At 48.1% G+C, this 23,533-nt stretch overlaps 1 protein-coding gene across 3 annotated transcripts; it reads right to left on the reverse strand.

The window, feature by feature from the left end:
• Positions 1–225: 225 nt before the first annotated feature.
• Positions 226–23,481, reverse strand: LOC144115626 (uncharacterized). 3 transcript variants are annotated; one of them, XM_077650051.1, is made up of 5 exons: positions 23,212–23,481; positions 21,921–21,981; positions 12,948–13,091; positions 5,328–5,484; positions 226–611 (listed from the first exon to the last, which is right to left on the reverse strand). In XM_077650051.1, the coding sequence occupies exons 2-5, from the start codon at positions 21,930–21,932 to the stop codon at positions 580–582; spliced, it is 345 nt and encodes a 114-aa protein (XP_077506177.1). In that variant the 5' UTR covers positions 21,933–21,981; positions 23,212–23,481; the 3' UTR covers positions 226–579. The 3 variants fall into 3 exon arrangements, with proteins under 3 accessions (XP_077506177.1, XP_077506176.1, XP_077506178.1); XM_077650050.1 differs by lacking the exon at positions 23,212–23,481 and adding an exon at positions 22,986–23,162; XM_077650052.1 differs by lacking the exons at positions 12,948–13,091; positions 23,212–23,481 and adding an exon at positions 22,986–23,148.
• Between the last annotated feature and the right edge of the window lie 52 nt (positions 23,482–23,533).

Here is a 23,533-nt window from a genome sequence, read left to right on the forward strand (position 1 = left end):
ATGCAAAACGGTTTATAGCTCCGTACTGGATGCTTGGTTAAGGGACTGCAGTTATCAGTAGTTTTCATTTTGAAGTGAGGCTACGACGGGATGGAAAGTACGGAATGAAATGGAGCGACTGGGCAACAATACCAACGTTTTAATCAGGCTCAGGTATTAAATGAAGTGTGATATCGGGACCATGACAACTTCTCCAGGTCATAAAAAACCTTGAGACGACAGGAGTGTCAAATCAAATTTTGTCGTTTTATTCACTGGATTCCATGGTGGCTCCAAATGCCACACCTAATCATACATCGAATTATTAGGAGTGCTTTTCTTAGAAGCACCTAAAAATAATTAATCTACGTCAAATTAAACGCAGCTTTGCTGAGCCCCCGGCCACCGCGGTGCAGCTCGTCGATGGACGGTGACGAGTACACGCAGGCGTAGGCCGTTGTCCTGCACTTGTACAGCACCATGCAACAGCACAGGACCGCCGCGCCAACTGCTGTGTGGCACGTCATAAAGAGCCGAAAGGCTGCGGCTGGAAATACAGCGAGGCCTCCAGAGGTGCTTTCGCGGATCCCAGCATCAGCGTCACAGGTCTGGGTGATGAGGGACACGGTGAGCTGCACAAACGAAGAGAACTCTTGGGCACTGGCCGCTGCGTGGACTAATTGACACGTTTGCAAGAAGCTTCGGTGAGCTCGGCAGAGAACACGATCACAAACGTTGTGTGTCTTGACTTCAGCTAAATACCGGCAAGACCAACAAACCTGATTTTTTCACGCAAACCCACAGTGCTTTGTGTAGGTTACCAGTCTTTACGAGGGGCAGATCTGGACAAATTACACGTGAAAGAGGCCTGTGCGAATAGTACTCTTTCAAAATCTAATCAAATATGAATAGCGGAGGTAATAAGCAAATCGAATACGGATCAAATATTCCACGAATATCAAGTACTTGCGTGAATACTCGTGCGAAACTAATAATCGTGAATCACAGCGAAGCCCTAGCGGCGCTGTGGTACGCCGTTATAACTTTACAGCTTTTTAACTATAGCTGCCAAAACACGCGGGCGGCACTGATCTTTACAAAGGAGTATGCGTCACGAAGTCAGCGCAGTAGTTTTGAGACCATCATGTAGTACGCATGAAAAAATTGCAACTTGCTACTGTCGATGACAGGCAATAAACTAATGCCACATCTGACTGCATGAGAGGGGTGAGAGCTACGTATTAGTCATGGATTGCCAGATTTAAGGCAGTGCTTACAAAATCTGCCTGACCCATGCCGCATCGCCCAACATTGGAAGCCATGTATGAGCAGTATCGTGGGCGCAGCCACACGAACAAACCGCTTCTTGCCGCTGAAGCTTCCCTTCCCATGCATATCGATTGTGGCAGCATGCTGTGCGGCGCCAGAGTGGACCTGCTTTTGGAAACAATCCACGTCCCGCGTTTATCTTTATTCGACAGGAATGCAAAAACTTGAAAACGTAGTCGATTTGTTCCGAATAATTTTCAGAATGCACTATTTGATTCGTTCAGCGGATCGAATAGGAGGATACTGAATCCGTTATTTGCGAGTTTCGAATAATCACACATCCTTACAGATGACATTGTGCATGTCCATGGTTTTTCTAAATGTATCCGCACAAATTATAGGGTAGTAATTAAAAACACCATCATCCTCAACCAAGTTCACTCAACTGCACTGAAGATGAAAAACAGGGAGAGCATACGTAAACGAACACATCTTATGACCTCCTATGGCCTTGTACCAAACAATTTCTGGCCACCCTGTGCCTGCAAATTTCCTACAGCCTTCTGGAACAGTTCATATAAACTCCAGTCCCTCACGATGGTGCCCCTATACGCTATTTTCACAGCGGCCACTCTCTGCGTGGGTCCCTGTGATGTAAATGGCGTCGGTCTGGTATAGTATGGCGGAACCGGACACTGATAATGATTATGAATTTCAATAGCGCAAGGGCAAATTTGGCCAAAGAGCGCTATGAGAGAACACCTTTTAAGTCCACAACAAGATGGGGTCAAAGACCCATTTTTTAGACCATTTCATACTAGATAAGCCGAGCAGCAGGCGAGGGGCTCCGCTTTCTCCACAGGCGAGCGGGATTCTTAGAGCCCCTTGGCGGACTCCACGACGGACACAAACTTTCCACCAGGTGCTATTTTTTTTTAGTGTAGCAGGAACTACAGTCAGACGAGACCTAATGTAAAGTAGTATCACATTGCCACGTGGCAGCACACTCGGCAGCCTCGCGGAAGTATTATACTTCTCCTTTTTCCCCCGATTAGTGATGCCCGAATCACACCGTACACATCGAAACATCACACATACGCACGCATCAAACCGTTGAAGTACAATGAACCATCTCAAAAATCGAATGTGGCTCAATTACCTAATCACTAATTAGCATACTCATAATTAGCTATGCATACATGATTACATGCCGTTATGACACAGCATCAAGTCAAAGACCACAACGCATTCATCAGGTCCACTTCTATCCCGCTTAAACCGTTGAGCATTTGTGGCCTATAGGGGTAGCGTGCCCGTCTCACAATCCAAGCTAGGTCGCGGTTTCGAATCCCATCTCATTCAACTCAATTTATTTTTCGCCGAAATTACTTTACTTTGTATATATAAACGTGCTTCAGACATTTATGACCAATTCGAGTTCCAGCACGCTAGCACCAATTTACTAAGTATTTCACCACGTGCAGGTTCCACGCGCTGACGGAGCAGCATATATTTATACTGGAAGCAAGAGCATGATCGCACTGGAGTGTTTGAATTACCCGCGGTAGGTAATGTCTCTTTATTTTGCATACTCTATTTACACGATGGTAATTCAATCTATTTATCAAAATCTGAAAATCCGAAGTGGAGGGACGGCTTAAAATCAAAACTAAAGCATCGCACCATAAATAAAGCCAAGAGAAATGAGAAATCAGGCATGCTACAGCGTGGCTGCATTTTTGCTGCGCGCCGCCTTCGCATCGCTCTTCGTGCTGGCCTTGAGCAGCTGCTATGTCATCGTGCAGAACCGGCATCCCCACCCCGCGCGAGACGGCTGATGGTGGTTGTCGATAAGCACCAAAACGGCACCAGTCCACTCCCAACACGTGGCCGCATATTGCGTCTGCTGATAAACGGCGGTGGCTCGATAATGCATTCGCATTCTGCTGTTAATAGGTGTGGTCCAAGTTTTTTTATTTATTTTCAACCGCGTGCTCGGAACTCAAGGGAGCGTCAATACTTGATGGAAGGGCCGCTGTTCCAATTGCGGCACCACCGCCACTCACAACCGCAGTGGCGCCGGGGAGTGTCGGTGGCCGACGGAAGAGCCGACGCCGCTCACGTGTAGTTTCTCTTTGGCTCTGACGCATTTGACTACTGCCGGCCGCTTTTCACGAGTTTTTAATATAGTGCTTCGTCATTTGCACTCCGGGTCCGGCAAGTGACTGCCACTTGTTCACAGCTACATTTAAGATGGCTGTGATTTTTTACGTCTAAGAAACGAACTGCGCGCCAGACCGCATGTTCAACGTTCGAAACAGGTGATACAAGTGTGGCAGCTTCAGCGAGGCCAAATTTTCAGCTGTTCCGCACAATGTCGTGATGTGGCTGTTTGTGAAGTGCAGGATTTTGCTGCACGACGAAGTTACAACTACGAGCAATGGGATCGCAGGAGCAATCACGACGACAGCGCTAGTGAGGGCGATGTCGCAAGTGTGCATGAGTAGTCCAGTGACTAATACATTTTCGATTTGGAATGTGCCCACGGGCGCTGCCGTGTGCAGCAGCTGTTAGTGGCTGGCAATAAGCGGAGGCTTTAGGATAGTGCTACCGCGATCTATTATTAAAGGCCAAGCTTAAACAACCTCCAAGTTTTTTTTTTTTTTCAGAAATGTGACGTGGGAGGGTCGACTTACAATCGCGTAAATACGATACAGCTTGAATGTAGCCGTGAACGAGCACTAGTCACTTAGCGGACCAGGAGCACAAATGACGAACCACTACATTAAAAACTTGTGAAACGCGGCCGGCAGTAGTCAAATGCGTCAGAGCCAAAGAAAAACTACGCGTGAGCGGCGTCGGCTAACGACACTCCCTGGCGCCGCTGCGATTCCAAGTGGCAGTGCTGCCGCGATTGAAACAGCGGCCCTTCCATTAACTATCAACGCTCCCTTGAGCGCCGAGTGCACGGTTGAAAGTAAACAAAAAACTTGGACGCCTATTAACAGTAGAATGCGAATGCATTATCGGGCCGCTGCCGCCGCCACTTATCAGCAGATGCAATCTGTGGCCACATGAGGGGAGTGCTTATCAACAGCCACCATCCACTGGCTCCCGCGGGGTGGGGATGCCGGTTCTACACGTTGACATAGCAGCTCCTCAAGGCCAGCATCAACAGCGATGCGAAGGAGCTGCGCAGCAACAATGCAACCATGCTGTAGCATGCCTGATATTTCATTTGTCTCACCTTTATTTATGATGCGATGGTTTGGTTTCGATTTTAAATCGACCCCCCCACTTCAGATATTCAAATTTTCAAAAATAGGTCGACTCACAATCATGTAAATACGGAATGCGTCAATATGCCACCTTGCGAGCTGATACACTCGACGACTTGGTGACTGCTGATATTGGTTTTATTGGTTCCCTCCATGGTTTACGTTGAGGTATATGTATGGCATTCCTGCAAAGCCAGGAGTTGATAGTCAACACCCATGTCATGCCCCTTTTGTCCTTCATCAACTCGATCAGCTGAACAACCTAGTGCAATCAATTCCTAGTGTTTTATCTCTGCAGCTTTAAAAGTTTAAACTGGTTCGGCTGAGAAGTGCTCATTAAATACACCTGTGATGCGCCGGGACACGTTCTGGGACATTGTACAACGAGTTTTTTTACACTATTGGATCCCATCTCGTGTTACGAAATCCATCATCATTTTTCAAACTGCAGGTATTGCTTCAGGCAAATTCTCCAGCACTCATTTTTGTCTAAATTTCTGGTTAGAAACCAGTGCTAGGTGACAATTTTCGCGCCAATGACGCCATTATTTTTGGTCTCATGTTTTGTCTGATAACTACGTTACCGTCCTGTGAGAGTTTTTTTACGGTAGTTAGAGCTAAAACTTCGAGCAAGGCTCCGGCGAGATGCACCGCAGCAGCTCCTCGCTGTTCTTGTTTCCTGTCACAATTAATACAGAGGAAGAAAATCCCTCAATGTCCACAGCACTCACAAAGTCCCGAACAGTGGCTGGCGCAGGAAGTTGGATGGAAAACACGCGGGCACTTTGGCCCATCTCAGACCTTGTTTCTGGTCCCATTGCGACGCCATTGCCAGGTCTGGAGTGCGGCTGCGTGCCAGCGCCACAAGTGGCCAAGCCAGCGCTGTAGCTCTCTGATGCCGAAGCACAGCTCGGAGTACGGCCGGCCGGTCCACGTCCGCTTGCTCCCAGGACATGCCCTAGAGCAGGGTGGAATGTCGAAGGTGAAAGTTTACTGACATTTAAGAACAACTTACTCAAGGCATCAGGCACGTAGCCAGGATTTTTTTTTCGAGGGAGGGGAGGGCGGGTCAACCGAACAAAATTTTCTTTTTTCAAAACTTGTGGAGAGGAGGATTTTTGTTAATGCAAGCGTAATAAATTTTGAAGTTTCGTGCGCAGTTGAGGTATGCCCCTGACTATAATGACTTACACAGACGAATTTTCATACTCGGAAACTATTTAATACAACATGGTCGTATATACAGTTAGATGAAAAAAGCGGTCAAGTAAATATGAAAATGCCGACTACAACAGAGAGACGTTCCTATTCTATTTCACACATAATCGCAACTGAATTGTTTAATCTGGCTTCATTAAATTTAGAACGGTGCAGGAAAGAAAGAAGAAACAGGGCTTCATTTCCGTGCGGCATTGTATGCACCTTCTTTACTACCAATGCTAGTTACACAGAAGTAGCTGGTACGAAGCATATACACACCGTGAAAACTAAACAAACTTACAATTTAAAAGATGAAGAAAACAACGCACAGAATTGCACACATAACAGTTAATATTCACTACACAGAAGAGACACCTTAGCGATGTATGCACTGCGACAAATAAGCATCCGCATCAGAACTACACCATCTTTACGCACGCGGCATAATATAAATCATAAAAAACCACTATATATGATGGTGTTTTTTTTTTCTTTAGCCAATTCTACTTTTGGTTTGGATTGCAATATCACTTTTGTCAAGCTGTAAGCCAAAGTCGCTTTGAGGAGTGCATAAAATCTTGAGGAGTGCATAAACATTCCGAAATAAGACCTTGTCACCATTCATTAGCGGGTCAGTGGCGTAGCGTAGCGTCTGGTCTACTCCTGTTGCTTCCCATATTGCTTTCCACACCTGCCACTCTCCACTTAGCACAGGCATGTGTGTTGTCTGCATGTCCTGTATGTAAAATTTAAAAGCTGGCTGCACGGACTCAAAGTTCCCTTTGGAGATGTGTGTTGGCAGAACAAACAAAAACTACTTAAAGTTGCCCTGTCGTTAGTGCAGTGGAACCTCGATTATACGGCCCCCTGGTTACGCGATGACTCGCATTTTATGACGAATCAGTTTGGTCCCTGCAAAACTCCCATAGAAAGAATGTATTAAAATCCTCGCTTAAACGACACAATTTTAAGCCGACCCCGCTTCGTACGACGGCTCTGGTACAGAGAAAGAAAAAAAAGCTCTAAGCAGACGCAGGCTGTCCTGTAGGCACACTGTAGCCTGCTGATAATGAATGCGAAATAGCCTTCCCCAAAAGAAAGCAAAAGCGCTCAGAAAGGCGGCTTCCGTCAGTCAACCACAGGGGTAGCCTCGGCATACAGAAAGGCCACGCGCACCATGCCTGCTCTTACTTTTTTTTTTTTTTAACAGCAAGCCCTCTGGCAGCAAGAATGTTGTACAACTGCATTTCAGCGATGAAAAAAAAAAAACAGGATCAAATGTGTGATGTCAAAGAAGTATTCTGCAAAAACATTTATCGCCGCTTTAGTTATACTACAAATATTAAAAATTAAATGGGAAACAGATAAGTCTTATTTTCAGATACAAAACTGACACGTGCACTGGAATGCACCACCACTTGCTCTATCCGGCGTGGGCCGCTGCTTCTCTTTGTGCTGCAGAGTGTTCCGATAATGTGCTTTCCTTCTTGGTCTGCGTGGAATTTGGCGTATTTTTGGCTGTGACAGGTGCGGCTCACTATGTCGCGGAGTCGAAAGCCACTGAGCCTGGGAGAAAAACTTCGAATAATAGAAGAGGCCGAGAAATAGAAGGGAGCTACAAAAGCCAACACCGCCCGCGACCTCAATATTCCAGAATCGCCTCTGGAAACCATCCTTGCCAAGAAGGACACCATTCTGCTCAACGCAAGCAAGTTTGGCCTCAAGAGAAATGTGCAAAGGACGGAAAGTTTGCTGCCTTGGAGAACGCCCTCATGGAGTGGTTGCGCCAAGCATGCAGTTCGGGGATTGCCGTGCCTCTGAACAAATGCTTGAGTATTGACATTTTAAAAATAATTTGATCTACCTTTCTTAGAGTGCTGTCGATTCTTGCCACGCGCGTATTCAGGCGATTGCTACCGGTTTTTCGGAAAGACTGAACGCTGCCACCGATATTCTTCGTTTTTCCATTATACGACAGCTTTGAGTGGTCCCCTCAAAGTCGTATAATCGAAGTTCCACTGTATTATCATTAACACTGCTGTTTTCTGGGAGCTAGCGGCCCGATTAGCGATCGCGTCCAAGCCTTGGTGAGGACCTTCAAATAGCTGTCAAGTGCGAGGATTGATACGGCAGTGCTTTAGAAATCCGTGCGAGGTTAGCGGGGGTCTAGAAAAAATGGGAGACGGTTTGACTCTGCCAAAAACACAGTATTGTGCGAGCGCTTCTAAATCTTGACTGTCCATCCACATTCAAGGACTTTCCGGCCTTATTTTGGGAGTCGGCCACAGAAATTTCGAGGGTGGGCCAAGTTGGTTTTGACTCATTCCATGGCCCGCCTGGCCATGTCACCAGCCAGCTGCCACCTGCCAGAGGCATGCTTGTGAGTAGGAGCATGATGTATGCTGTCCAAGTTGGCAGGAGCTAAAGATATAAATCCCCGCTTTACAAACAAGGTGCATGGACGTTCCTGCATGGCCTATAGGAGTAGCCTATAGGGAGGGCCGGGCCCTCTCTTCGCTACGTGGCTCCAAGGAAGATATTACAAAGATCCCATGGTACAAGACCATAGGCGGAACCTCGCATTCTATTATCTGTCCCATTGCCTCTTGCGTTGATCCATCCCTGCACAGCACTCTCCAGCTGCCTGCATGAAGCGCCGTCAGCAACAACCAGACCTAAAATCAAAGTTTCTTTATTTCGGTAAAACTAAAGACAACGTTTTCTATTTGACCCCAGTCGCACAAGTGGCTAGGCCCAAGTTCTTTGCTAACGACTCCAAAAAGTTTCGCGTGTAGAGCGGGAGCTATTGGTATTCTTACTGCTTTGGTTTTTATTACGCAAAACTGGTTAAAAGCTTGGTATTATGGGGTTTAGCGTCCCAAAGTGACTCATGATATGAGGGACGCCGTTGTGAAGGGCTCCGGAAATCTCGACCACCTGGGGTTCTTTAAGTACAGACACCTAGTTTTAGTTTCATGTTTTCTCTGTAATGATGCAGCAGACGTTGGTATACCTGGATCACAACGTGGTATTCGCCAGCGACCACTAAATTGAAGTTTCGATTCCATCAACCGCATGATAGCTGTGGCATGAAAAGTGGCTTTAGGTTATGTAAGGCATGCAAAAACTTGAAATAATCGCTGATGCGTCATTAGTTGCCGTTCCAGCTCTTTAAGCAGGCTGGCTTAACTGTGGCAGTGACTAGAAACCACGTATCACCGATTATACTGCAGTTTTTCTATGCCTCACATGACCTAAACCACCTGCGACATCAAAGCCTTGTTCAGTTGATGAAACCGAAATCGAAACAGCATCAAGAAACTCAAAAATAATTTATGCAGCCGTCGTAGGAGAATACCACACTGACCTAAAGAATTCAAGTGTGGCCTTTTGGTAGAGCATCCGCATCGTATTCGGGAGGTGCTGGGTTCAATCCCCAATGACGCCAGGTACCCCCCCGTTTTCTAATGGGTACAAGATTTCCCCGGCCTGGTGCTCAGCTCTTCTGGGGTGAGATGCTTGGGAAAAGGGTCTTGGACCAAACAGTTGCATTGACTGGCCAGTGATTCGTTCCGCCGTAAAACAAGCCTAAATCCTCTTCGTGCAGTAAAAAGACGACTTGGGGCCCCTGTATTAATGTATATTAATATACCATGTATATTAATGTCGAAACCATTGTTTCAAAGAAAAAAACACTGAAGCAAAAATTTTGGAGCTTTCTACTCCAAAGCAGTGAGGTGACAGATTACTTGGGATAAAAATTTGACATTATTACGTGGAATTTTTCCCTTATGGTGCAGCAGCAAGACAAAGGCACTTCAGAAAATGTTGGAAAAGTGAATGTTGACTATGCAAAAATATTATATTTGGCAGGTCATGCATGCTCCGTGCTGCTTGTATGAAAGAGAAACTTGGGGCCTTGAGAACAGTCCTTACGCTTAAAACAACAAAGGCAGCATAATTCGATGAAATTCGGTGACCCTAATATAGTTCATACTATCACTATCAGGGAACACCAAGTAACTTCTGCCCTTTTAAAGTGCAGCCGTTGACTTAGAAACACAGCAGCCCGTCATAACTTTTCGACTGTCGTGTAGTTGGAGCGAGTGCATCATGCATAAAATAAGCTCAAAACTGCCAGAACACTACCGTCACAAGTGAAAAAAGTATGTACAGTCTACTTCCAGATCAGTAGCATTATTACAGCCGCCACGCGACCACACACAAACCATGCCAGACGCATAGCGCACTGCACGCAACTGACGAGTGGAACCCAACATGCCATTGCGAGGGGGAAACGGCGGCGCAGGGTAGCACAAAGGGTGTCCCCACCCTGAAAGCGGAGGCGACCGCTCATCCAGGCCCCCGCCGGGGCGGCTCAGTGGTTAGCGCACTCGGCTACTGATCCGGAGTTCCCGGGCTCGAACCCGACCGCGGCGGCAACGTTTCGATGGAAGCGAAACGCATAGGCGCCCGTGTGCTGTGCTATGTCAGTGCACGTTAAAGATCCCCAGGTGGTCCAAATTATTCCGGAGCCCTCCACTACGGCCCCTCTTTCTTCCTTTTTTCTTTCAATCCCTCCCTTATCCCTTCCCTTACAGCACAGTTCAGATGTCCGCCGATATGTGAGACAGACACTGTGCCATTTCCTTTCCCCTAAAACCAACTTTCAATTCTTCATCCAGGCACCCTAGCGCCTCCCGCTCGCCTCGTTCGGGCGCAGTGGGGCCGTGCGGGGACGCAGGAATCACGCGGTGAGCGGCGAACAACACAGCGCACATCCAAGGCGCGTTCACCACGAAGCTTGCGGCTTGCTGCCCATTCGTACGGCGCGGAAGCTATGCTGGCGTTCGTGGCATCGGGTTTGTCGAGAACGATGTGCCGACGAACTACGACTGCAGATTGAGTCCCGCACGTTTCCACAAGGTGCCTGGCAGTGCTTCTACGTGGTTTGCCGCTGCGCGCGTAGCATCAGCAGCACCAGGTTCGTGCGGCGTCGAAGGCGTTGGCCGTGAGCGAAAAATCCCAGAAGGATTAATAAATAAAAAGAGTAGCAAGTTGGTCTAGGTAGGGAATCGAAACAGGGCCCCCGAATGCGAGCCATTACACTATCGCGTCATACCCTCAAGGCGGAGCTTGAGTGTCCCCTCCAATTTCATTATTTTGGTTGCACTGCAGCTCATATTTGGTGTGAGAACGCGCCACGAAGCAAGCTGGAGTCGATGTTACATTGGTCTACCTATGAAGCAGCAGCTTGGCTTCCCGCTGCATTACATCACTCTGCCATGACCGCAGACTTTCACGCTCTGCATTGCATTTCGTCGTCTTCATCATTAATTGAAAATTGTGGGCTTTAAATCATGAAGCGGCGCAGGGTACAATCAGGGACGCTGTATAGTGGAGGTGTCTAAATTAACTCATATCACCTGAGGTTCATTAACGTGCGCTGACATCGCACAGCACACGGGCGCCCGTCGCGCTTCACCTCCATCGAAACGCGGTTATTTCGACCGATAATACTTCATCCGTTCGTGCTGTGAAGACCGCTAGGAGAAATGGTTTTCAGGAAAGGAAAGAAGACTTTTCGGGAGACACCTCAAACGCGGCGTGGGGAATGGGACGAACGGAGTGAAAGAATAAGAGGGGGAACTCACTGCTGTCGCACTGGATTCCTGATTAATTTGAAGCAATGAAGGTTCTACTGCACAACCGCGACCACAAGTTGCGTCGACGAATTAATCGACGAAGCAGCGGCGTCAAACCGAGGCGAACGGCCCAGCGTTCTGTGTAGCACGTGCTGGAGCCACTGCCTCTCCTTCGGCACGCGGCGAGCGCCGGTCACGCGCGTCACCACACACAAAAAGCGGCGGAAGAAGCCGAGCGCGCCTAGGCTCGCAAAGAAGAGCTAAGAAAACAAAAAAGTGGTTAATGAGAGAGGCTCTTCTAGACTCCCATGCGGCTACCACCGTCTATGAGCAGTTCATTAGTATAATACGCTTTTCCTTCAGTGCATTTCATGGTTACATCCACCCTCGACGACGACACAGACTATGAATTCTTTTTTTCGAGGGCGATGCTCAGAAGGCAAGAGCCGAATCTAAAAAGAGCGGCCGTGTCGACCACCTGTTTGCGAGGTCCTTTTTCAGAGGCGTTCTGCAGCGCTCGCTTTTCTTTTCCTTACCAACATTAAAAAACATTCAGCTTCTGACAACTGAGGCGCAATGCGCGCAGAGCTAAATGTTCAAGACGACAGTCGTGCGTAGTCAAACAAGGCAGCGCGTCACAATGAGATTGTGAGGGTGGCGATCGAACTCGCTGTGTGTGGAGGCAAGACTGTTCGAAAATTTTCCGACGGGGAATGCTGCTAAGTCAGCACAAACGCTTGGGACAGCGCAGAATTAACAACCAGTGGTCACCTTGCACGGCTCGCTCGTCGCTGTCCCTGGAAGAGAAATGCCCCAACAGCGAGTCTCGCCTCAGCCACCGGCAGCTGCAGAATGACGGCCGCAGCGTTCGAGCCGAAGGAAGGCGCGCAACTCGGCTTTTTCGTATCATCGGTCATTCTACTTGTAAGCTGCAAAAACAAGCACGTTCATTTTATTATTACCATCATAGTGCTTTCCTAATAATTTTATTGGTAGTCGCGTTCTCTTTTAATTTCTTTTGAATGTACCAAAATTTAATAATAATAATTGGTTTTTGGGGAATTAAACGAATTGGCGCAGTAACTGTCTCATATCATTGGACACCTGAACGGCGCCGTAAGGAAAGGGATAAAGGAGGGAGTGAAAGAAGAAAGGAAGAAAAAGGTGCCGTAGTGGAGGGCTACGGAATAATTTCGACCACCTGGGAATCTTTAACGTGCACTGACATCGCACAGCACACGGGCGCCTTAGCGTTTTGCCTCCATAAAAACGCAGCCGCCGCGGTCGGGTTCGAACCCGGGATCAGTAGCCGAGCGCCTATACTGAGCCATCGCAGCGGGTTACCAAAATTTCCAGGATGTTAAGGTGGCATAACATGCACTTTCGTTGCTTGGGCACAAAATAAACAACAAAAACAAAAATGGTGGTGGTATTCTATGCATATGGCGATAGGCATGCTCTCGAATGCAGCGTCGTTCATTGGCCAAGTCTCGCGGGACTGCGGCTAAGAACCAGTCAGTGGCTGCTTCAGCGCTTCTACATGAAATGACATCACATGCTCGACCCTTCGTCACACCTCAGCTGCAGGGACAGGCAGCCGCTGAAGCCGGGCCGCTGTACGGCATTGACGGAACGGCGAATCCTCAGTGGTGTTGCAGCGTGCACTCATCGCTCGTTGCTGTTCCGGTCCTCTGTGGCCGGGGAACCAGAATAACTGGCACTGCAGCCCCAACGAGAATCGCGTTAGGGAGAACTTAAATATTAATACAACGTTTACAGCGAAGCTGTATACCTCTACCATCCAAGGAAATTTTTGCGTCGTCGTCGTGAGCAAAAAACACAAGGCTAAATGTTGAATGCTACTCCGAGTGGAAAAGTACCCAACAGCATAGAAATCATATCATATTGATTATAAAGCAGTCGTAATGTAAAAAAATTAATGAAAAAATATATATAGATCTATATAAGAAATAAAAAATTAAAAGAGAAAAATGAAAAAGGAAAAATACAATGGGTAAATCTCCTTTGAAATCACGCATACAGCTCAGTACTCCTTTTCGTTAAGAAAAAACAAAACAAGCATCAAAACCACATGCCTGATGATAAGGCCCATGTGAACAATGGGAACACCGTCCGACACGTTCCGGTAAACATTATATTTGCAGGTGTTTCGAAAGGGGTCGACTTCATTCAAAGCCGTCGTGTGAAGCGCAAACCGCATAATGTATGATAACGGTGCCTGCAAACAATGCGAAGCACTTTGCGTGTCATTGTCGTAAGCAATAATGTCAGGCTAAAAATTGAATGCAAACAGCATATCTCCTTTGAAATCAGGCATACAGCCTAAAGCTCAAGAACATTTCACTTGCCTCTGATTTCACTCTTTGTAGAGCCACGTGTGTGAATTTTCAAGTGACATAGCAATGGGTGATTGGGTGTCGTTTTACAGCTTCACTGTATAACCACCTTCATAGCGTGCATTGGAGCCACATATTTTTTAAAGGCATAAGCCTACATTCCCGACTGACTGAAAACCCATCTCTGTGTGCCTGGGCGTGAGTGTGTGCGCTTGTGTGCGATCATTCGACGGTAGCCATACAAGATGGCGTCCCCATGCAACCCGATAGGTGGCGGTTAAATAAAAGTTGACTGGCCGCGCGGGATTGCTCGAGACAACATGGATCGCATAGGTCTCACTGGTGGCAGTACCAGCCATTCCAGGGGAGTGGCGCACCGCTTAACCGGCGCACCACCACGTCAGGAGTGGTATGGGGACTCCCAGGGATCTATGAATATCAAGTAGAATGAGACTAATTCTGCATATATGGGCATTAACCCATTAGTTATCGCATCATACCCTTAAGACGGAGCACCGACCACGGTACAGTGGCGACTGCCTCATGAAGCTAACGGGCAGATCAGAAGGGATCAGAGATCTGGGGCCGCGTCGCAGCGCCTGATACGCAGAGTCAGACAGAGGTAGAATTGTCAGCTGCGCGGCATCGGGTTACATCACGCCGCAATGCATGGGGACTGCGTGCACAAACTGAGCCGGCGGGCTTACGCCTTCTCACACGTAACCAATCTTAACAGTCTCTGCCGACTTTTGCTCCTCCAGCTTCAAATCACTGACTACAACGAAGTGCCTAACTGTGAAATTTAAGTGTCAACTTTTATAAGCTTAATTTAACTTTTTTTTTTTACACTAAGAACAACTCCATCTAATTCTGGTTCTCAGTACAAACTGAGTCTTTGGCTTTTTGTGGCTATGCTGCAGAAAACTGCATTTAAAAATTCTCTCATCACACAATTAAACTCAAGACGTCCTCAGCGAAAAGGGCGGGACACCACCGTTTCTAAGTGAATGGCAGTGAAGCAAAGCCTCTAAGAACTGTGACATAACTGGTCATAACATTGCCTGTGCACTCATCGGAGGTTTGGTAGTGCTGCGAGGAACAGCTGGGATGGAGTATAACTAATGTTTTAGTGCAGAAGTACTACTTAACCATGCCAAACACAACCAATATTCTTGTGTGAAGCCTCGAAGTAACTCGCGTAAGCTTAGGTTAGTTCGGAGGAGAATTGCGAAAGCTGCAGGCAAAGGGAGGAAGCTCGGGTAAGTTCGGAGGAGCCTTGTGCTAGCTGTAGCTAATGGGAGGAGGGCGTCGTACCAGCTGCCGCCGAGTAGAGACGGTGTGAACAGAAGAGCGAGAAATGCTGTTGCGCGCACATGCATATGCCAGAAAGAAGAGGCGACAATGAACACAAGCTTTCGCACGCCTACTCAGTTTAACAACGTTAAAACCCTCCCAGTTTTTTTAGGCAGGGTCAGGAAGAAAGGAAAGAATAAACTGGGTCCGGAGTGCCGGCCCCATTCTGTAAGAGATGCAAGCGCCACCTCTCGTTTGGTGACAGTACCGAATTAGTTTTCTTGTTTTTTTTTCTATAAAGTTTCTAATTACTATCTATAGAAAAAGCTGGCGCAACATCTATGCGAGTTTTTTAAAGAGCACTACATCCATCATAGGAATGCCGGGAAGACATAGGTATCTGACATGGCTTGGCTAGTGTTAGGACTAAAGCATAACTACGACTGCGGGAATACAAATTTTAGCAAAACATACATTGCAAGGAAACATTGTTTTGCAGTCAATATGCCCTGCGATAAAATATGTTTGCTGTACATTGCAATAAATGAGCAGAAATTCATATACGCATAAAGGAGCACCGGATTTAATTATGGTGAGAGAGGGCTTTCTCTTCAAGCCGCGAAATATAATGAACCGTCAAAAACAATTTTTGCGTTTAACAGACACCATTTTCAGAGCAAATATTCTTTCAAGGAAATTGTTAGCGCCTAAAATAGAACACTACATTGGTATCGTCTGCTAATGCGGGTTCGCACCACATGCTCGTGCACCCCATGGTTCGTGCCATGACAAATTTGGCCGAGCATTCGCTTTTCTATGAGAAACTAGTTTGCATGCGCTAAGTGTTGTATGCAGTAGCCATATGCAGCGGCTTGGCTGCGCGGGGGTGCGCCCGCGTGAGGCTCGCGGCGGCTGGCGCGCGTCTCGGGCTCGTGCCGGCATTCACTGGGCTGGAAGAAAGCTGTCCGGTTGGCGTCTCAACGCTCTCGTTTTCCTCAACCCAACATGGTGTCAGAAGTAACGGAATTCCCACAGTAAGCTCAGCCGGGGCTGCTTCCTCTCGCTCAGATACGCATCAACGGTGGCACACATCACAGCAGCGTCTACGGCCTGGACTACGCGGCCAGTACATGGCGTCCTTCGTCATTCAACCGCCCGAGGCCTTCTGCTTCACGACTCCTGCCGACTGGCTGAAATGGAGGAAGCGGTTTGAGCATTTCTACACGGCTTCCAGTCTCTGCGACAAATCAGGGTACATCTGGTCAACACGCTCCTTTACTTGATAAGCGACCAGGCCGAGGACGTCTTCGCAACCTTCAAACTCACCGGTGAGAACGCTCAGAACTTGTAAGTCGTCCTAAAGCAGTTCGACAGCTACTTCATACCGCGGCGCAACGTCATTTTTCAACGGGCACGCTTCAACACGAGAGTCCAAAACGACGGCGAATCCGTGGAAGACTTCGTAGCTGCGCTTCACATGCTTTCCAACCATTGAGAGTACGGCACCCTCCGAGAGGAACTGGTTCGAGACAGACTGGTCGTCGGCATTCAAGATTAGAAATTGTCAGCGAGACTGCAACTAGACGCTGATCTTACTCTTCAGAAAGCGCTTGAGAGTATCAGGCAGGTCGAAAGCGTTCGTCAGCAGCAAGCGGAGCTTCACCCCGAAACGCTGACCGTTAACAAAGTTGCATCAAGCAAACAGCAAGTCAGGCACCCCACGAACGCTGTTCACGTCAACGACGGCCGAGAGCACTTTGAATCAAGGCCACATCCGCGTCCAGCTGACAGCGTTCCATCATCGTGTCGTTGGTGTGGGAAAGAACGACACCCGCGTTCACTGTGTCCAGCGCGGACGCAGGTATGCAGGGGCTACCTCAAAAAGGGCCACTACGCGTCTGTCTGCATGTCACGCTGGGTTGACATCGTTGAAGCATCAGAATCCGACAGCCAAGGTGGATTTCTCGGAACAAGGTCTCGTCCTTCGATACGTCGACATGGGAGACAAGCATCCTCGTGCAAGGCCAACCTGTCAAATTCAAGATCGACACAGGTGCCGACGAATCTGTCCTCCCGCCTACGACTTTCAGCATGCTCTGACATCAGCCTCCGTTGTCTGTAGCTCCTCAGCAGCTCTACGGTCCTGATGGGAGACCTCTCGCAGCCAAGGGCGCAGCCCGTCTTCAAGTCGCCTACCGTGGACGTGAAACGCTCCAAGACGTCTACGTGCTGGAAGATGTCCACACTCCCTTACTCGGCAAGCCCGCCATCAAAGACTTGCAGATGCTAACCTTCGTCAGCGCCGTCGCAAAGATGGTGAGCCCAAGTGATGAAATTCCTTCGTTGTTTCAATGCTTCGGCAAGCTACTAAGAGAACACCACATTTGCCTGCACGAAGGTGCGAAACCATTTGCTTTGAGTACCCCTCGCCGCATACCAATTCCGCTCTACACGAAAACAAGGCTTGAACTGCAGCGAATGGAAAATATTGGCGTCATTTCACCTGTTCATGAGCCGACTGAATGGTGTGCACCAATGGTGGTAGTCCAAAAACCAAACGGTGATGTTAGAATTTGCGTCGCCTTCACCGAGCTCAACCGCCACGTCCTACGAGAGTGGCATCCCATTCCCTCTGTTGAGCATACACTCGGGCTGCTCCATGGAGCCAAGGTGTTTTTGAAGCTGGATGCCAATTCAGGGTTCTGGCAGATACCACTCAGTGAAGGCAGCAAGAAGCTCACTACTTTCATGACACCATTCGGGAGGTGTTCCTTCAACAGGCTTCCATTTGGCATCGCGTCCGTTCCAGAGTAGTTCAAGAAGCAGATGTCAAAAATTCTGGAAGGTGTCAACAGAGTTGTGTGTCATATGGACGACATCCTTATCTGGGGCTCAGACGAAGCAGAGCACAACGAGTCACTCCGCACCGTTCTTCAACGACTAACTAAGGCAGGTGTCACGCTAAACGAGAACAAGTGCCTGTTTCACGTCGACCAGCTCCCGTTCCTGGGTCACAAGCTTGACCAGCAAGGAATCAAACCGGACAACAAAAAGGTTGAGGCCATCTTAAAGATGAACAGCCCGACCAACAGAAGCGAGCTGCAAAGGGTGCTTGGGATGGCAACCTATCTTGCCCGCTTTGTCTCCAACCTCCATGACATGCTCCAACGGCTCACTTGCTGTCAAAAAAGCAGGAATTTGTTTGGGACATTCCTCAGCAGCAAGCGTTTGACAAGTGGAAGCAACTACTTTAGTCACGCCCAGTGCTAGGGGTGTACGACCCTGCAAAGGATACAGTAGTCAGTGCAGATGCTTCTTCCTATGGATTGGGGGTGGTGATTCGACAGAAACAGGCCAGTGGCAAGTTTTCGGTCATCGCTTATGCCTCCCGGCTTCTATCTGACACAGAGAAACGCTATGCGCAAATAGAGAAATAGGCTCTTGCCTTGGTTTGGGCTTGCGGAAAGTTCAGCGACTATCTCGTCGGCAAGTTCTTTACACTCGAGATTGACCACAAGCCACTGGTACCAATCTTTATGTCAAAGAGTCTTGATGACCTTACACCTCGACTACAGAGGCATAAAATGAGGATGATGCGGTACCAGTACGAGGTGGCGTACGTCCCTGGGAAAGACCTCCTCGTCGCTGACACGCTTTCCAGAGCGCCGCTTCAACAGACCGGTGACACAGAGCTAGAGGGCGACATCGAAGCTTTCGTCCACTGTGTGAGGACAACTCTTCCCATTAAGCAGCACTGCCTTGAGTGGCTGAAAGAGTCCCAAAAATCAGATCACGTGTGCTTGTATCTCCGAGAACTCTGCAAGAAAAACGCCCTCCACACGGGATTTGCCCCTTGAGGTCAGGCCTTGCTACGAGCATCGTGGCCAACTGACTGTGGAGGACGATCTGCTACTCTACGTAGCCCGGGCGGTTGTCCCACTCACGTGCAGGAACGAAATTCTGCGTCTTCTGCATGAAGGCCACTTCGGCATTACGAAGAAGCAAGCTCGCGCCAAGGACACCGTTTGGTGGCCTACAGTGGCCAAAGACATCGCAACCACGATAAAAGATTGTCCGGAATGTGTCAAGACGTCCAGCAACCGAAAAATGCCCCTTCGAAGCACCGAGTTTCCTTCAAGACTATGGGAGAGAGTTGCAATGGACCTGTTCTTCTTCAACAGCTACTGGTGGTTAATCGTGACTGATTATTACTCCAGATATCCGGAACTGACTCGTCTAGAGAAGCTGTCATCTAGTACAGTCATCAATCACTGCAAATCAATTTTCGCCTGGCATGGCATTCCAGACGTGGTAGTCTCCGATAATGGTCCGCAGTTCTCGTCCTCCGACTTCGCTAAGTTTGCTCATGAATACGGGTTCAAACACGTCACATCAAGCCCACAATACCTCAGAGCAACGGACTCGCTGAGGCTGCGGTAAAAATCATCAAATCTTCAATGAAGACCCAAGACCCGTACCTGACGCTCTTGTCCTACAGATCAACTCCATTGAAAATGGATACAACCCCTCTGAACTATTGATGGGGAGCAGGTTGCGGACAAAGATTCCTCTGACTCCCGGAAGGCTTGTTCCCCGTTTGCCAGACGCCACTAAACTTCAGAATTTTGAAACCCAATACCGCGAACAGCAGCGAAGAGATTACGATAGACGACATGGCGTACGGCAACTTCCGACCCTTCTGGAAGGAGATGAAGCCTGGGTTACAGACAAACTTAAAGCGAAAAGGGAACGTGGTGTCGCCCGCAAGCGAGCCTAGGTCATATATATTGACACTGGGAACGGCCCTATACGGCGAAATCAAACCCATCTTATCCCTTTTCTCAAGCCTGCGAAAGAGGAGAGAGACCACCAAGACATCGTATACGACGAATCTCTCCCTGGGATTCCAGTTTCTATAGAAGATTCCCAAACAACCTGCGCTGACGCCTCCTACGAGGAATCTCCCCCTGGGACTTCAGTTTCTCAAGAAGATTCACAAACAACCTGCGCTGACACCTCCCACCTGCACACCAAGTGTGGACGTTGTGTCATTCCTACCAAGAGATTGCTTTTCTGTCAGGGGAGATGTTGTAGACAGTAGCCACATGCAACGGCTACGCCGTCTGCGTGGGTTGGCTTGGCTGCGCGGGGATGCGCCTGTGTGAGGCTCGCGGCGGCTGGCGCGCGTCTCGGGCTCGTGCCGTGCCGGCATTCGCTGGGATGGAATAAAGCTGTTCGGTTGGCTCTCGTTTTCCTCAACCCAATACTAAGTGCCAGCTTTCACCATGTCCTCGCACTGCGCTTACGGAGTTTGCCAAGAAAAGCAAGAATCACGAAGCGGAAACCTGTCCTACCACAGGAAAGTTACGGCCATGTTCATGCTAACAAGTGCAACATGCAGTCATTTGTGTGAATCAATTGTTGCAGTTGAAGAGCTTCCTGCATGCAATGCGTGCCCAACGCCTGACTTGGAAATGAAGCAAATGCAATCCTCGACGAGAGGTCACAGTAGCAGACTGTTCAGTTTTCAATTCATAAAAAATCTGGTTCCCTTAAAGACTCTGGTTTGAGCTAGTTGGTTTGAAGACACAGCTAAAGGAATACAACAGCACAAGGAAACAAGGAAGAGAACATGCAATAGAGAACACATGGCGCCCATCCTGTCTACTGTGTGTTCTCCTCCTTGTTTTCTTGAGCCGTTAGATTCCGTTGGTTCCCTTCACCTTTCAATGCACAGCTAGCACACTTGCCCGCTGAGCAAACCCAGCATCCCTCGTAAATGGCTTCAAGGAAAGGAGCAAACGGATTTGAGACCTAGTAGGCCCCAAAGACTGTGCTCAGCTAACTTCGAGTCAAGCACCCTCGAATGCTACAGATTTCAAAAGAAGTGTGTGCGTAGCTGGATCACTACACTACCACAAAGCGCTCAAAACATCAGTGAAAATAAAACTGAGCAACCAAGAAATGCCACCCGTAGCACAGTCAACAAGCGAGCAGATGTCAATCCCAAGCCTCTATCTTCCCGGCATGCCTCGGGTGTCCATAGAGGATGAAGTGCATGGCCGCCAGATTTCTCGCCAGTCTTCCTCCATGCCTCTAGTTAATGGAAAGAAGCTCTGTGGTTTTCTCTTTGCCGCTGCGACTCCCATTGGCTGTGCTTTGTCATGTGGTGAGTTAGCACCATAAATGGTCCACGCTGACTCACGCCTCACATCGGCGTTGGGCTGGGCGCGGCTGCTTCTGGCCGCACGTCCCTTTAGTTGTTCACTTTTTGGATTTCGACTACGGATTGCTAACTTTGCATGTGCTCAACGCCTAGTGTAAGAGAGGGCAGGGTGCTCGAGGTTGAGCTTTTGGGTGTAGATCTCAGCTGAAACTGAGAGCCCTTCTTTCCGTGGCTCCACACGGCAAAATTGAAGAAACATGACATGCCGCTTGCCCCCTCTTGGCTGGTCATGAAAAAATTCTTCCCGTGAGTAATATACGGCTGTGCAAATTAGTTTGCAGGTCCAACTGATCGAGAACAGAATGAAAATTTTTTTAAAAAACACGTCTTTTCTTTTCAGAAGGCTGCATACAGAGACACTGCGGAATTCCATTTGCGCTGAGATGAATGCTAAAAATATATCTACCCATTACAGTATCATTTCTGATGAAGAGTATCACGTGTAGCCACAGAGAAAATCACTGTTTTTCTTTTCAAAAGAATAGGCAATTACCGTCAATGCTGCTTAAATAAGCTATGGCTTAAACGTTTAATGTCTATACTTCTAAAAACTGAAAGGGAAGAAGTTATTCTAGCTCCCTTTTCCCTGGCATTTGACTGACTGGCGGCTCCATTCTAAACTTTGATCAGCCCTCGGTGCACTTCCATGTCAAAGTACTAAAAAGTAACTCACAGCATCCAGCATGAGGTGGCACTTGTTTGCGATCCATCCATCCCTTGGCACATCAAGGTTCCTGAACACATTGAACACCAGTCAATATCTGCACCGTACATGAAGTTCCTCGTGGTGTGGTGCATCTTCACAGAACACATGATAACTAAGCGGATGAGATAAAAAAGTTTGTGGGGATAAGGTCGCAACAGCTGGCACAGGACAGGGTTAACTGGAGAGGTCTAGGAGAGGCCTTTGTCCTGCAGTGGACGTAGTCAGGCTGCTGCTCCTGCTGATGATGACATAAACACTACAGTGCTGGCCCGGGGCAGGCCGAGTGAAAGGAGCAATGACTCAGTGGCTTGAAAAAGACGTACAAGGATTTGCTGGACAAAGAAGAGGAATTTATAGACTGAATGACCCTTATGTGTCTTACGAGTGCATTCTCATGAGAGGTGATTACAGCTGTGGACGCAGCTGTCCACCGAAATTTTGAGTCTATGTCGAGGTAACACATGGGGTAAGGTACTTCCTGTTTTGCTGCTGAAGGCAAAATTGTCAGCGAGTGGAGTTGCCTTGCTGTTCATTGTGAATATCTACTGTTCAAAGTAAAGGAAACTAGGGTATAGGAGATACAGCACTTCACGTTATGCTTTGATGGAATGCAGTGAGAATGAAACGGACTAGAGACTTGTCTTATGATGTTTGCACTCCTTACTCTGCAGCAGAGGCAAATGAATTGTGTGCCGTTGACCTATTGCTTGCCACTCTCTTAGAAGAAATGAATCCAGGTCATAGAAAGTCTACAAAGAGAAGACTGATGCTGCATGTGCATTTCTCTGAACTGTCCTGAATAGTGTAGAAATTCCCACTGGGCGTCCCCAGGGGGTCTGTCGCCAGGCGCCCCTAGCAACATTCGGCACTTGTTCAGATCCAAAAGAACCACGCGAATTGGTTACTGAAAATTTAAGTGTAAGGAGAGCAGATGCATGAACACAAAACAGCTTTTCAGCGTTGTTGCAGTGTGATGAATGGTTCCAAGCCTCTAGACTATTTCTGGTAATAAACAAATTATCAGAAGACCACCTCGTGCGCAGAATCAACTCAAAGTACATCCGACACGCTGTACCAACATGCAAAGTTTGTAATCCAAAAGTTTACGCTGATCGACAAACGTTACTTAAAATAGAGACGAAAAGCGCATGCACGTCATGCTGATGTTATCGTGAACATAACATGCGACGAGCCGCAGGGTTACAATACAAACAAAAACACTGCGCGGTTAAACAATTAAATAAAAAAAAATGCTCACCTTGTCACAAGTTCGCCAAAACGGAAATGTTGTCGTGTGGCTGCCGCCAAAGTCACTCGCGATGCACAGAAACAAAAAAAATCCAGTGCCGCTGACTTTCCTTGAGCAATTTCAGTCGATTAAACTTCAAACTGTTCGCACCGACAAGCGTTCACTTCGACAAGTTTGCCGCGCTCACTCCTTCTTTCCTCCATGGCCGCGCTCAAGCACGCCACTTACAGCAACGTTTTAACACAGCAGCACGGCAAATTCATAGAGCCATTCGCGTATTCGCGTCCAAGCTCGCGTCGCTGACGTCGCAAAGAGGCAAAGGTGCACAACG

The sequence above is a fragment of the Amblyomma americanum genome, chromosome 1 (genome assembly GCF_052857255.1).
Source record: "Amblyomma americanum isolate KBUSLIRL-KWMA chromosome 1, ASM5285725v1, whole genome shotgun sequence".
Lineage (NCBI taxonomy): Eukaryota > Metazoa > Arthropoda > Arachnida > Ixodida > Ixodidae > Amblyomma > Amblyomma americanum.

What these genes read in the sequence shown, in the direction of transcription:
- LOC144115626 (XM_077650050.1), bottom strand. Translation starts at nt 23,014, where the DNA reads ATGTACTTTGAGTTGATTCTGCGCACGAG. An exon ending in GAGTTGATTCTGCGCACGAG is followed by an intron (nt 21,982 to 22,985) that starts GTGGTCTTCTGA and finishes CAATGTGTTCAG; the next exon opens with GAACCTTGATGTGCCAAGGG. An exon ending in GCCACCTCATGCTGGATGCT is followed by an intron (nt 13,092 to 21,920) that starts GTGAGTTACTTT and finishes TTGGGGCTGCAG; the next exon opens with TGCCAGTTATTCTGGTTCCC.